Source organism: Dipodomys merriami, unplaced genomic scaffold (genome assembly GCF_024711535.1).
Source record: "Dipodomys merriami isolate MVZ:Mamm:240054 unplaced genomic scaffold, mDipMer1.0.p SCAF_151, whole genome shotgun sequence".
Taxonomy (NCBI): Eukaryota; Metazoa; Chordata; class Mammalia; order Rodentia; family Heteromyidae; genus Dipodomys; species Dipodomys merriami.
The window spans coordinates 2907297-2920784 of record NW_027202838.1 but is presented as its reverse complement, the minus strand read 5'-3'; the positions used below and the strand labels follow the sequence as shown (position 1 = coordinate 2920784).

The 13488-nt window shown below is 39.1% G+C and overlaps 1 protein-coding gene across 2 annotated transcripts in view; it reads left to right on the top strand.

The window, feature by feature from the left end:
• Positions 1–13488, top strand: part of LOC138827199 (folliculin-interacting protein 1) — an 88222-nt gene that overhangs the window by 44668 nt on the left and 30066 nt on the right. Inside the window, exons 6-9 of one of the 2 annotated variants that reach the window (XM_070022705.1) lie at positions 1997–2088; positions 7905–7988; positions 10113–10184; positions 12174–12309. In XM_070022705.1, coding sequence (XP_069878806.1) covers positions 1997–2088; positions 7905–7988; positions 10113–10184; positions 12174–12309 — 384 coding nt within the window. The remainder of the gene's footprint in view (positions 1–1996; positions 2089–7904; positions 7989–10112; positions 10185–12173; positions 12310–13488) is intronic. The other variant, XM_070022706.1, reaches the window with a different exon arrangement.

Here is a 13488-nt window from a genome sequence, read left to right as displayed (position 1 = left end):
GATTAGACAATAAAACTGAAACAGAGCAGGCCTGGTGTCAAGACAATAGGTTATATACCAGAACCTAATAAATGAAGTACAAGGTTAAAGTTAGGATTAGATGATTGTAGATCTTGGAGATGCATTCTGCAGGTGTTGAAGAGAACAGGGCTCGCTGGCTAGTTCAAGTCATAGGGATACCCAGGATATAAAGGAGCAGGAGGTATCAAGAACATACTGAATTCTCTTGAGCCTTGAAGAGATTCTATTACGTTTCTAGTACCTGTAGCTTGTTTTCACATTCAGGAAGAAAGGAAAGGAACAATATTTATTTATTTATTTATTTATTTACTTACTTACTTACTTACTTAATTTATTGTCGGTTGTAGGGCCTGAACTCTGCGCCTGGGGGCTGTCCCTCAACTCTTCAGCTCAAGGCCATTGCACTACTACTTGAGCCACAACACTACTTCTAGCTTTTTCTGCTTATGTGGTGCTGTGGAATCGAACCCAGGGCCTCATGCATTCAAGGCAAGCACTCTACCACTGAGCCACCTTCCCAGCCCAATGCAATGATACTTTTAATATGATTTTTTTTAATATAAGTAAACCTTAGGGTAGACATAATGGCTCTGGACTCTAATCCCAGCTGCTTGAGAAGTGAAGACCCTAGCTGAGCAGTAACTAAAGCAAAAAGTGCTGCAGGCGTGGTTCAAGTAGTAGAGAACTGGGGCTGGGAAGGTGGCTCAGTGGTAGAGCACTTGCCTTGCATGTATGAGGCCCTGAGTTCGATTCCTCAGCACCACATAAGCAGAAAAAAAAAAGCCAGAAGTGGCACTGTGGCTCAAGTGGTAGAGCGCTAGCCTTGAGTTGAAGAGCTGAGGGACAGTGCCTAGGCCCAGAGTTCAGACCCCATGACCAGACCCAAAAAAAAAAAAAAAAAAAAAAGTAGTAGAGAACCCTTGCCTAGCAAGTGCAAGTCCTCAGTTTAGACCCTAACACCACCACCAAAAAAACCCCAAATAATAATAAAAGTAAAAAATGCTAACTAAAATACTTTTAATACTGAAGTAGAAATTATGGAACTCAGTGATTTTTTTTTTTTTGGGGGGGGAGGGCATTGTGGGGCTTGAACTCTGGGCCTGGTGCTGTTCCTGAGCTCTTTAGCTCAAGGTGAGTACTCTACCACTTGAGCCACAGTGCCACTTCAGTTTTCTGGTGGTTAATTTGGAGATAAGTGTCTCATGGATGTTTCTACCTGAGTTGGCTTTTGAACCCCAATCCTCAGATCTCAGCTTCCTGAGTAGCTAGGATTACTGGTGTGATCCACCGGTGCCCGGCTCAGTGATTGCTTTTTTTAACTTTAATCACCTCAGTTTCTCATCTTTTCTAATTTCTTACTGATTCCTAAAATTTATAGAAAGGATACTTTTGCACAGTAACATTATTTCTGTTATTTTGGATGCTTGATTATATAGATGATATAGGTTGTTTTTAAAGTGTGGCCTAAAATAGATTTTGGTTATTTTGGTGGTTGTTGCTACTTACTGCTTCTTCCTTTTGAATTCTGCACTTCTTTCTTTTTCCCCTTCCTATTGCAGATGTTTAGAAAATGTTTTCACATTCAAAAATATGAGGGAAACCTTATTGGTAATGGAAACCAAAGTTAGCAACTTTCTTCTCTAAAGGGCAGATAGTAAATAGATATCTTTGACTTTGTAAACTGCACAATGTGTTGTAGTTTCTCACTCCTGGCATTGTAGCATTCAAGTAACCATAGCAGTACATAAGTGTACTAGGAGCATGACTATACTCCTAGAAAACTTTACTGTAGCAGGCTGAATTTGACCTTCAGGCTATAATGTTTATGTGCTTGTTGTTTATAATTTACATTTATGATACTAGTAAGTAAACTTAAAATAGTTTTGCAGTTAAAATTTTATTAGGATGTATAAAGAATCACCTTCAGAAGCATAATATGAATATGGATTTTTTTTTCTTCCCACCCCTCCCATAGGTTACAAGATAGTCTTGAATTCATCAATCAGGACAATAATACTTTAAAGGCTGACAGTAACACAGTTATTAATGGACTGCTTGGAAATATAGGTAAATGGTACTTTGATTTTATAAATTCAAGAAGTGTGAACAGTATAACAAGAATTTAAAGTTGTTTTTTTTTTTAAATAGTGCAGGTGTGTTTGTTGTAAGACCAAATAATTTCATATACTATAATACAGCCATTTAAGTCACAATTTTGTATGACATCTGCTTATTTAGAAAACATTTTTCTTATACTAGAATATACCATTTTATATCTGCAAATAAGAGAACCACTAAAGATATATTTTAACTTGGCTTCTTTTTTTTTAATTGCTAATGGGGAAATATTATAGGCTTTATTGCAGAATGTTAAAGGACAATGAAATAGGGGCATAATGGAACATAATCTTAGGAAGACCTCAGTACCACTAAGATCTCACTCCTCAGACATATCAATAAAATTCTGTAATTTCCCCAAACATGCCATTGTCTCATCAAACAAAAACTTCTTTTCCATATTTGGTAGGTGTGATAAGTCTCTAACACCACTTAAAATCTTTTACTGGAAATTAACAGCTTCTTAATTTATATAAAAGATATTAAACTGGTTTTTAGGATACTACTCCATTAACACAGAGATAAACAAATGTTAATATTTTCTACTCCATTAATAAATGGATAAAGAAATCATTTTTCAAGACACACAAAATTGATTTATAATAGAGTAGATCCTGTATAATGGTGAAGAAATAACCATCTTTATAAGATATGCAAGGACAATCTGGTGCCTGCGTGGAACTGTGCATTATATTCTCATCTGCTCAATGAAAGTTATTTTTCTTTTCTTTTTTGAAAATCATTTTTCAAATGGTGCTCGTTTTTGTGGCTACTAGTTTATATGAGCAGACAGTTGAACATGGTGTTTCTTTAAAGTAATGTATTAGCATAACAGCTTAGTTTTACTTTGATGAACTAATTGTTGTTATTACCTAATAATTCTAAAATGATAAACTTTCTCAAATTTCTAGCCTAGAAAGCTTTGTGAAATTGCTGCTAACTGTATCTTCCAGTGTATAAACAATCTCATTTAAGTTCTTTAGAGTTGCCTTGGGAGTGGACAGCACTTAGTAAACCATGAGTGTACTTGTATTTGTGCCTTTTCCTTTGGAGACAGTGTCTGGCCAGGCTGACCTCAGGCTGCTCCTGCTTCTGCCTCCTAAGTGTTGGAATTCTACATGTGTACCACAATACCTACTTATACTTAACCTTTATGAATATTTATTAGCTGATCTATTAGTAAAATATCACAGTGTTTCCTTCCAACCTGACCAGTATAGATTCTGCTCATAGATACTAGTTTTGGAAATGCATATTTGAGGGAACAACCATGGATTAAGCACCTGCTGTGGATTATTAGTGTTAGGTAGTTACAATATAGTGTATATCTGTTTTATGGAAAAGCAGAAGTTTTCTTTGACTCACCTGAGTAATTACTTCATTTTTTTCTTTTTGTGCTTGTACTGGGTAGAAATTGAACTCGGGGTCTGGGCTCTGTCCCTTAGCTTTTTCCCTCAAGGCTGGTACTCTACTGCTTTTCTACAGCTCTACTTCTGGCTTTTTGCTGTTAATTAGAGATAAAAAGTCTTTCTGATTTGTCTGTCTGGGCTGGCTAAAAACTGCAATCCTAGATCTCAGCCTCTTTGTGTAGCTAGTGTTATAGGCATGAGCCACCAGTGCTTGGCCTTCACTAATTATTAAAGGAAAATATATAACAAAAATATCATAAAAATATTTTTATAATTTGACTGTTTTCAAGCTCAAGAGGTCTTTTAAAAGTTGTTGTCGTCATCATTATCATCATTGTCATCATCACTGGTACTGAAGTTTGAATTCAGGATCTTGTACTTGCTCAGTGCCCCTTCTAACACTTAAGCCCCATGTCCAGACCATTTTGCTTTATCTTATTTTTTAGATAGGGTTTCATGTTTTTTATTCCAGCTGGCCTTGGACCTCAATCCTCCTGCTTCCGTAACAGACAAGTACTACCCAGTGTATTTGTTGTGATGGAGTTTCAATAACTATTTCTCCAGAGTGGCTTCAAACCACAGTCTCCCTGGGATCTCTTAATTCCACTGGAGTATCTGGGCTATAAGCCTGAGCCACTGCGCCTGGCCAGTTTATTCTTTTTTTTTTTGGTCCGGTCGTGGGGCCTGAACTCTGGGCCTGGGCACTGTCCCTCAGCTCTTCAGCTCAAGGCTAGCGTTCTACCACTTGAGCCACAGCGCCACTTCCGACTTTTTTTCTTTTTGCTTATGTGGTGCTGAGGAATCAAACCCAGGGCCTCATGCATGCAAAGCAAGCACTCTACCACTGAGCCACCTTCCCAGCCCTAGTTTACTGATTTTAATAGTACAAACTAGTTGCCACTTATTGAGGTGAATTATACTATAGAAGCTAAATATACTCATCCTGTCATAGAGCAGAAAATTCACTTAATAAAAATGTAGACTTTAGTAAGTGCTTTGTACTTACACACTGTTAATTGTTCATCAAGCATAGTTGAGCACCATTTCTTATTTCTGGAAATACTCAGTTAATTAATCAAGTACTTACCAAGCACCTGGGCTCACACTCTGCTAAGTCCTAAGGATTTAGTGATTAACCAGGTACAGCTTTTATTGCAGTGGATTTATACTTAGTGGTACTCAAAGAAGTAATAAAACAATTATTGCATGTTGTAGTGAATTCTTTTTTTTTTTTTTTTTTTTTGGGTCCAGATGTGGGGCCTGAACTCTGGGCCTGGACAGTGTCCTTCAGCTCTTCAGCTCAAGGCTAGCGCTCTACCACTTGAGTCATAGCGCCACTTCTGGCTTTTTTCTTTTTTGCTTATGTGGTGCTGAGGAATCGAACCAAGGGCCTAATGCATCCAAGGCAAGCACTCTACCACTGAGCCACCTTCCCAGCCCCCTGTTGTAGTGAATTCTTAGTCAACATTAAAAGCAGACTTTGGTAAAAATCATAGGAAGCACTCAATTCATGGAAGAATTCCTTTAGGACTTGAGGTATAAACTTCAGATGGCTGGGGAAAGAAATAATCTAGGAAGAATCACAGTATATGTCCAGTTCTAGGGATAAGAGATCATAGAGTATGTAAGCAATGTGAATAAGTAAGTAAAGCACCGAGTAAGAATGAAGGAAATGAAAAAATAAAAAGAATAAAAATATGATTACAGAGGAATTTCTATTTATACATATGCTGTTGGGCACTAGTGAAGATAGGCTAGTTTAGATTTTCCATCTGTGTGTGTGTGTGTATATGTGTGTGAACACACGCATACATGCTCATGTGAAGGTGTGAAGGTACTGCACTTTGAACTTAGGACCTTGCATTCTCACAGCTAGTACTTCACCACTTGGACCACACAGCATTTTTGCTGTTTAATTAGAGATAGAATTTCTAGGACTTTCCTGCCTGAGCTGGTTTTGATTAGTAACTCTTTTTTTTTTTTTTTTTTTTGGTCATTGTGGGGCTTGAACTCTGGGCCTGGGTGCTGTCCCTGAGCTCTTCAGCTCAAGGCAAGCACTCTACCACTTGAGCCATATCGCCACTTCCAGTTTTCTGGTGGTTAATTGGAAATAAGAGTCTCACGGCCTCTCCTGCCAAGGCTGGCTTTGAACCATGACCCTCAGATCTCAGCCTCCTGAGTAGCTAGGATTACAGGCGTGAGCCACTGGTCTCTAACTCCCCCTTTGCTTTTTGAACAAGTGGCGTGGCAAGATTGAATATGCAAGGATTTTATTAGGGCAAATGATTTGAGAGAAAAAATGAGTAGACCTGAGGAAGGCTGTGATGCATGTCTGATTATAAGTGAAGAAAGAGAGAGGTTGGAAGTGTCACCACTTTTGGTATAATCCAAGGAAGAAGGTTTGTCAAGCCAATTACAGATCTTGTGAATTGGTTTGTCAAAAATGTTCTATCTTTGGGCTGGGAATGTGGCTTAGTGGTAGAGTATGTGCCTACCATGCATGGAGGCCCTGGGTTTGATTCCTCAGTACCACATACACAGAAGGAGCCAGAAGTGGCACTGTAGCTCAAGTGTTAGAATGCTAGCCTTGAGCAAAAGAAGCCCAAGGATGGTGTCTAACCCTTGAGTTCAAGCCCCAGGACTGGCAAAAAAAAAGTTCTATCACTCCCCCAAGTGGCTTAGTATACCCGCTACTTTGCCTGGGAGCATTTTATGTAATATGTAGTAGACTTACACAAACATGGCAGTGGATTTCAGAACACAGCAGCTGTAATTTTTGCTCAGTTATAATTCTTAAAGTTGTAGGTCTTTGATGTAAATTCTCAAGGATAAAAAAAAGGACTTTTCACAATAAACAACATAATCAGATCAGGTTTGTATATACAGAAGAATATTCTAGCTGCAATGAAAATTGAGTGGAGCAAGAATGATTGGAATGTGTCCAGAATCTTCTGCCTCATGTAGACTAGTTGGAAAATGGAGGATTATACAGACTTTCCTGAATGGGTCTCAGAAGGCTCCAGGTGTTCTTGGAACACATTTTGAAAACTACTGAACTGTAATATTAAATATATGATGGAAAAGTGGGGGAAATTTGATTATATTTAAATATTGGTGGAAGAAGAGGAAATGAAAGACAGGTATGATCTTGGTAGGAAATTTTTGAATGAGAATGATGGGTTGACATCCTAACTGATTTTAGAATTAGCTTTGGGAGCCAGAGAGTGACCTCCAAAGGTTCGTTATTGAGTGAGTTCTAGCATATCCTAGAACTCCTTAGGCACAGGAGGCAAAGAGGGGTAAAGCATTGGACTAACTTTGGAGGTAAAGTGGTAGGAAATGGAAGTTTCCAATCTGGGATTTCTGCATGTGTTCTTATAAGCCTGTACCCACTGTAGGAAACTATATACATACTCTCCTATGCTGAGAGCGAAGAAAAAAATGGGTAAAGGATTACAAAGAAGTTAAGTTTTGAAATAGCCAGAGAAAGTAAGGCACGGACAATGGAAGGAAGAGCTGACCATAGAGACATGAAAGGATTGCTACAAATGCAGTCAAAATTCTTGTTGGAGAAAAATAATGTATTTGCAATTTGAGAAATGCTTTGTCAGTTTTTCAAACAGGTGAGGCTCCTAGTCTGTTGTAGGTATAAAACTTATACATGACTAGACTGCCTGATTAAATATAGCTTACAGGTTGCCCACCTGCTTACATAAAGGCTGTAATGCTCTTTTGGGATTTTCAGACTGCTATTATCTCCTATATGGCAGCTACTTTTTCTACACACTTGAAATTTCTGATGCTTTCATAGCAGCTGACTCTTGGTGTAGGAGTATTGTTTTGTATTGTTTTTCTGGTTTTACCATTGGGTTAGAAAACAATTTTTGTGCTTATTTGTCAGTAAGAGTCCTTGTTGTATTTACTCCTTGTTCTTGTGCTAAGTATTATGGAGTTCTTTTGGCAGGTGCAGGGAATGCTGTAATACAAATGTCTTCTTTGGCAGCTGCCTAATTATCAGTGTTACCAGTATGATGCTTTTTGGGGTGTTTGAAAACATTGCTTTACCTTAGAAAAGATTGAACATTTAAAATAATTTTACCTTCTGTAGCAGAAGCATATCTGTATTATACTAAATGGATTGTAGTTATTGTTTGATACACACCATGACCAAAATGGAAACCACTTTTTTTTTTTTTCCCACAAAGGGAAACTTGAGTTACTCTTATTTAGGTTAAAAGTTTTCCTCCATATCTGTTTGGTCTGCTTTTGTGCTGCCTTACCTCACTTTTCCCAGATGCATTGTGGCTTCTCTAACAACCCTCTCTTTTATGTGTATTTTACGTTTTTGCCATGTAGGTCTTTCACAGTTCTGCAGCCCTAGGCGGGCATTCTCTGAGCAGGGTCCGCTCCGTCTGATCAGGAGCGCCTCTTTCTTTGCAGGTTTGCAATGTGCTGTGTGGGTAGTCTAGTTGGTGTGCCCTAGTGGCTAGAGTGTAGTTAAGCTGTGGAAACAAGAGAGTAGAGAATATAGTTGAGAGGTGGTAGTTTGTTTTTTTGTTTGTTTGTTTTTAAAAGCAATGCTTGCAAAGTATAGTAACTTCATTCTTTCCTACTGGATAAATTATCCATGGAATTGACACTTGAATGAAAGTTTGTCATTTTTTTCCTCATAACGATTTTAACTTTCAAATCTAAACACTAGGATATAGTTTAGTATCTAGCTATACTACTTATATTTTAAATCTGATACTGTCTTGTTTCCATGGCTAAGTAGCTTTTGTACTATAGTTCACCAATTGCAGAAAATGCCCTATGTCTTATAATCACTGAAAATTTCAGATCTTCATTATCCTATCAGATTGATTTTTTCATGGAGCTAAGATTTAGATGAACAAGCTCTGGAATGAAAGACTTGTATAATTGTTAATATGATTAAATTTTTTGATCACACAGTGTGTGACTCTAGTCCTATTCCATATTTTCACACATAGATAGTGAACATAACTTTCTTTTTTCATATATATATATATATATATATATGTATATGTATGTTTTTTTGTCCATTTTAGGACTAGAACTCTGGGCCTGGGTGCCATCCTTGAGCCCTTCACCTGAAGGCTAGCACTCTACCGTACTCTACCACTTGAACCACAACACCACTTCCGGTTTTCTGGTGGTTAATGGGAGTAAGAGTCTGACGGGCTTTTCTGCCCAGGCTGGCTTTGAACCACGATCCTCAGATCTTAGCCTCCTACGTAGCTAGGATTATAGGAGTGAGCCACTGGCACCTGGCTTGAGCATAACTTTCTGATGGAAATTAAATCAGAATGTGAGCACAAGTCATTATTGTTCTTAAATTATCATCAATTTAAGCCCTTATTTTTATTTTTTGGCAGTCCTAGTACTTGCACTCAGGGCCTAGGCACTATCCCTGAGCTCCTTGTTCAAGTCTAGCACTTTATCACTTGAGCCACAGCACCACCTTCTGGCTTTTTTCTGTTTATGTGCTACTAAGGAATTGAACCCAGGGCTTCATGCATGCTAAGCAAGCACTCTACCACTAAGCCACATTCCCAGCCTCCTCATCTTTTTTTTTTTTTTGGTCATTCCTGGGGCTTGAACTCAGAGCTCTTCAGCTCAAGGTGAGTTCTCTACCACTTGAGCGACAGTGCCACTTTTCTGGTGGTTTATTGGACTTTCCTGCCTGGGCTGGCTTTGAACTATGAATATCAGATTCAGCCTCCTTAGTAGCTAGGATTACAGGCATGAGCCACTAGTGCCTGACTACCTTATCTTTTTTTTAAAACAAGGTCTTCCTATGTTCCCCAACTGTTCTCAAACCTCAGATCCTCCTGTCTCAGCTTCCAAAGTGCTGAGATTATAGGCTGGAACCACCATATCTGGCTGCTTGCTTGTTTTAATTAATAAATTTTATTTTTATTTATTATGCCTCTAAATATTGATATAGGCATAATCGGTAGAATGAACCACAGTAAGATGTGAATGAGATTCATATTGTTTTAATTCATTTTTCTTTTAATAGTATTTTGTGAGTCTCTTTCTATGTCATTGAATGTGAATATGAATTTTTTACCTCTTTTTTTTGTGTGTATTTTTGCCAGTCCTGAGGCTTGAACTCTGGGCCTGGGCGCTGTCCCTCAGCTCTTCAGCTCAAGACTAGTACTCTACCACTTGAGCCACAGCGCCACTTCTGGTTTGTGAGTCTCACAGACTTTCCTGCCCAGGCTGGCTTTGAACTGCGATCCTCAGATCTCAACCTCCCCAGTAGCTAAGATTACAGGCGCGAGCCACAGGTGCCTGGCTTCCCCTGGTTTCTTTAGATACTATAGATTATTTTCCTACTGTATATTATTTCTTCACTAGGTCTTGAAGCTTGTTCAACTGAGTTCTAGCTCTTAGTGCTGGGTTGGTGCCATGCTACTGAAAAAAAAAATGAAGGAATGCAGTGAGATGAGCATGATTCACTTTACAATTTAAAAGGAACAACATTTGCTTGAATACAGTTTTATTTTGTAACTGACAATTTTATTTTCTGATTTACAGTTCACAGCAATCCAATGGACATGCCTGGAAGAGAGCTGAATGAAGACAGAGACAGTGGCATAGCACGTTCTGGTAATGTCAGGTTCATGAGTGAATCCAGATTTTTATGATATTACTGTTATCTGCACTGATTTTTTTTTTTTTTTGTCAGTCCTGGGGCTTGAACTCTGGGCCTGGGTGCTGTCCCTCAGCTCTTCAGCTGAAGACGAGCACTCTACCACTAGAGCCACAGTGCCACTTCCAGTTTTCTGGTGGTTCATTGGAGCTAAGAGTCTCAATGGCATTTCTGCTCAGGCTAGCTTTGAACTTTATCCTCAGATCTCAGTCTCCTGAGTAGCTAGGATTACAGGTGTGAGCCACCAGCACTTACCTGTGCTGATATTTTTAAGCCCTGCCTTTGCCATCTAATTCTGTGTACAGAATTTTTCATATCGATACTAGCCACATTATTTATACCAGTGATAGATCCTGTGCAAGACGTTTAGAAAAAGAGGACCTAACTTGGCCCAAGGGGTACAGGGTACAAACAATGATTTATAGAGGCAGGATGCTTGAATTGTATGTTGAGAAATAAATAGCAATTATCCAGGTAATGGTATAGAGAAGATTGACTTAGCTTTGTTGACCCTAGGGAGGGTGCTAAGTGAAAGATGGAGTCAGTTTTGGAATAATGTTAAATATGAATGTGAAATTGTACAACTCTGCTCTCTAAATTCATTCTGATTCAGTTTGTAGATGGCAAGATTAATCTTAGTGGATTATATTAATCACATGGGTTATATTCCATAGATGAGCAGTAGAGAAATGATTTTGAGATGATTGGAGTATTCCCAAAGGCTGATTTGACTTAGCAAATGGCTTAAGCTTTTGTATTTGATAAAAACAAAATTAAAAATCACTACCTAACAAATCACCTGTACAAGCTGGATGCCAGTGGCTCAGGCCTGTAATCCTAGCTACTAAGGACCCTGAGATGTGAGGATCATGTTTCCAGCCCAGGCAGTAAAGTCCCTGAGACTTTTATCTCCAATCAACCACCAGAAAACTGGAGGTGGTGCTGTGACTCAACGTGGTAGAATGCTTTGAATGCCTTGAATGAAAAAGCTCAAAGACAACATCCAGGCGCTGAGTTCAATCCTAAAACCCACCAAAAAGTCACTTGTACAACATGGTGAATAAATGTGCACTGTACAATGAATGGATGAATCTAGCTAATTAGCATATATTTGCATATTGGACACACACACACACACACACACACACACACACACACACACACACACACACACACACACACACACACACACACACACACACACACACACACACACACACACCACCCATGTAATTACCTCAGTCTCCATTTTTGTGGTGAGACCACTGTCTCTTCTCACATTGCACAAGCGTATAATATGTCATCATTTACTATGGTTGCCATGTAGTACAATAGAACCCTAAGTTTATTCAAAGAATAAGTGGTAGGAATATAGTTTCCATTTCATCCGAGATTTGGGAGATGATAAAATATTTTTTCTATATTTTCTTCTGTATGAATTGGAAGACTTGGTTAAAAATATCTGTGCACCTGCGCTAAAGTAATTCATGTGGGCCATTTAAAGGAATTGTGTTTTTTTGTGATAGTATAGCTCTTCAGCTCAAGGCGAGCGCTCTACCACTTGAGCTACAGTGCCACTTCCGGTTTTCTAGTGGTTTATTGGAGACAGGGGTCTCATGGACTTTCCTGCCCAGGTTGGCTTTGAATCTCGATCCTCAGATCTCAGCCTCCTGAGTAGCTAGGATTACAGGCGTGAGCCACCAGTGCCCAGCTTTCTGTTTGTCTTAAATACACATAAACATATGTGACACAGATATATATTTTGTTTTGTTTTTGTCATAGAACATCTTCAAAGAATTGGGATTTTTTAATGGAAAATTTGAAAGAGAGACCTTGAAGCAAAACTGAAAAATTTGAATCTTCTAACTTTGAAACTTGTTAAAAAGAAATTTGTCATATGCTTCATCATGGACTTACACATTATACTTTTTTTCTGACTTTAACAGCATCACTCAGCAGCTTGCTTATCACCCCGTTTCCCTCCCCAAACTCCTCACTTACTCGAAGTTGTGCCAGCAGTTACCAGAGGCGTTGGCGACGAAGCCAAACAACAAGTTTGGAAAATGGGGTATTTCCTAGATGGTAAGTGAGAGTTTTAAGCAAGATCGAATAGTTTCTTTTTTTTTGGGTCCAGTCATGGGGCCTGAACTCTGGGCCTGGGCGCTGTCCCTCAGCTCTTCAGCTCAAGGCTAGCGCTCTACCACTTGAGCCACAGCGCCACTTCTGGCTTTTTTCTTTTTGCTTATGTGGTGCTGAGGAGTCGAACCCAGGGCCTCATGCATGCAAGGCAAGAGCTCTACCACTGAGCCACCTTCCCAGCCCCCATCTTTCCTTTTCTTGCAACCATTATTCTGTATTTATCGGCACAAATTCGACTGCTCTAGCTACCATAGTAAATAGAATCAGGCAGTACTTGGCCTTCTGTGACTGGCTTATTTTCCTTTAATAACAACTACAGGGTTCATCCATTTTGTAGCATGTGTCAGAAATTCATTCCTTTTTATGGCTAAATAGCGTTTTATTAGAAGTACTTTTTAAAATCCATTCATCTAGCTGGGCTTCTGGTAGCTCACACCTGTAATCCTAGCTACTCAGGAGCCTGAGATGGGAGGATCACCATTTGAAGCTGGCCATGGGAGAAAATTAACCACTCAAAAACTGGAAATGTCACCATGGCTTAAGTGGTAGAGCTCTAGCCTTGAGCACAAAGCTCAGGGATAACGCACAGGCCACAACCAGGAAAAAAAAATCCATTCATCTTCTGTAGACTAGTAGGTTGCTTCTACTGTTTGCTACTGTGAATAATGTTACTATGAGTATGGGTATACACATACTGGTTTTAGTCCTTGACATTCATTCTGTGGATGTATATCTAGAAATGGAGTTTCTGGGTGAGAAGGTAATTATTTTTTGTCTTTCCTAATTCTTTTCTTGTCTTTTCCTTTCCTTTTTGTGGGTGCTCTCCCTCAGCTCTTAAGCTCAAGGCTGTTGTGTTCTACCACTTTGAGCCACAGCTCCACTTCTAGTTTTCTGGTGTTTAATTGGAGATAAGAGTTTCACAGACTTTCCTGCTGGGGCTGGCTTTGAACCATGATCCTCAAGTGTCAGCCTCCTGAGTAGCTAGGATTACTGGCGTGGGCCACTGGTGCCTGGCTTTCTAATTCTGTTCTTTAGTCTGTCATATGTCTCTCTACATTGACTGCATGATTTTACATTGCCACCACGATGGAAGTTCTACTTTTTGCATTCTCCTCAAAACAT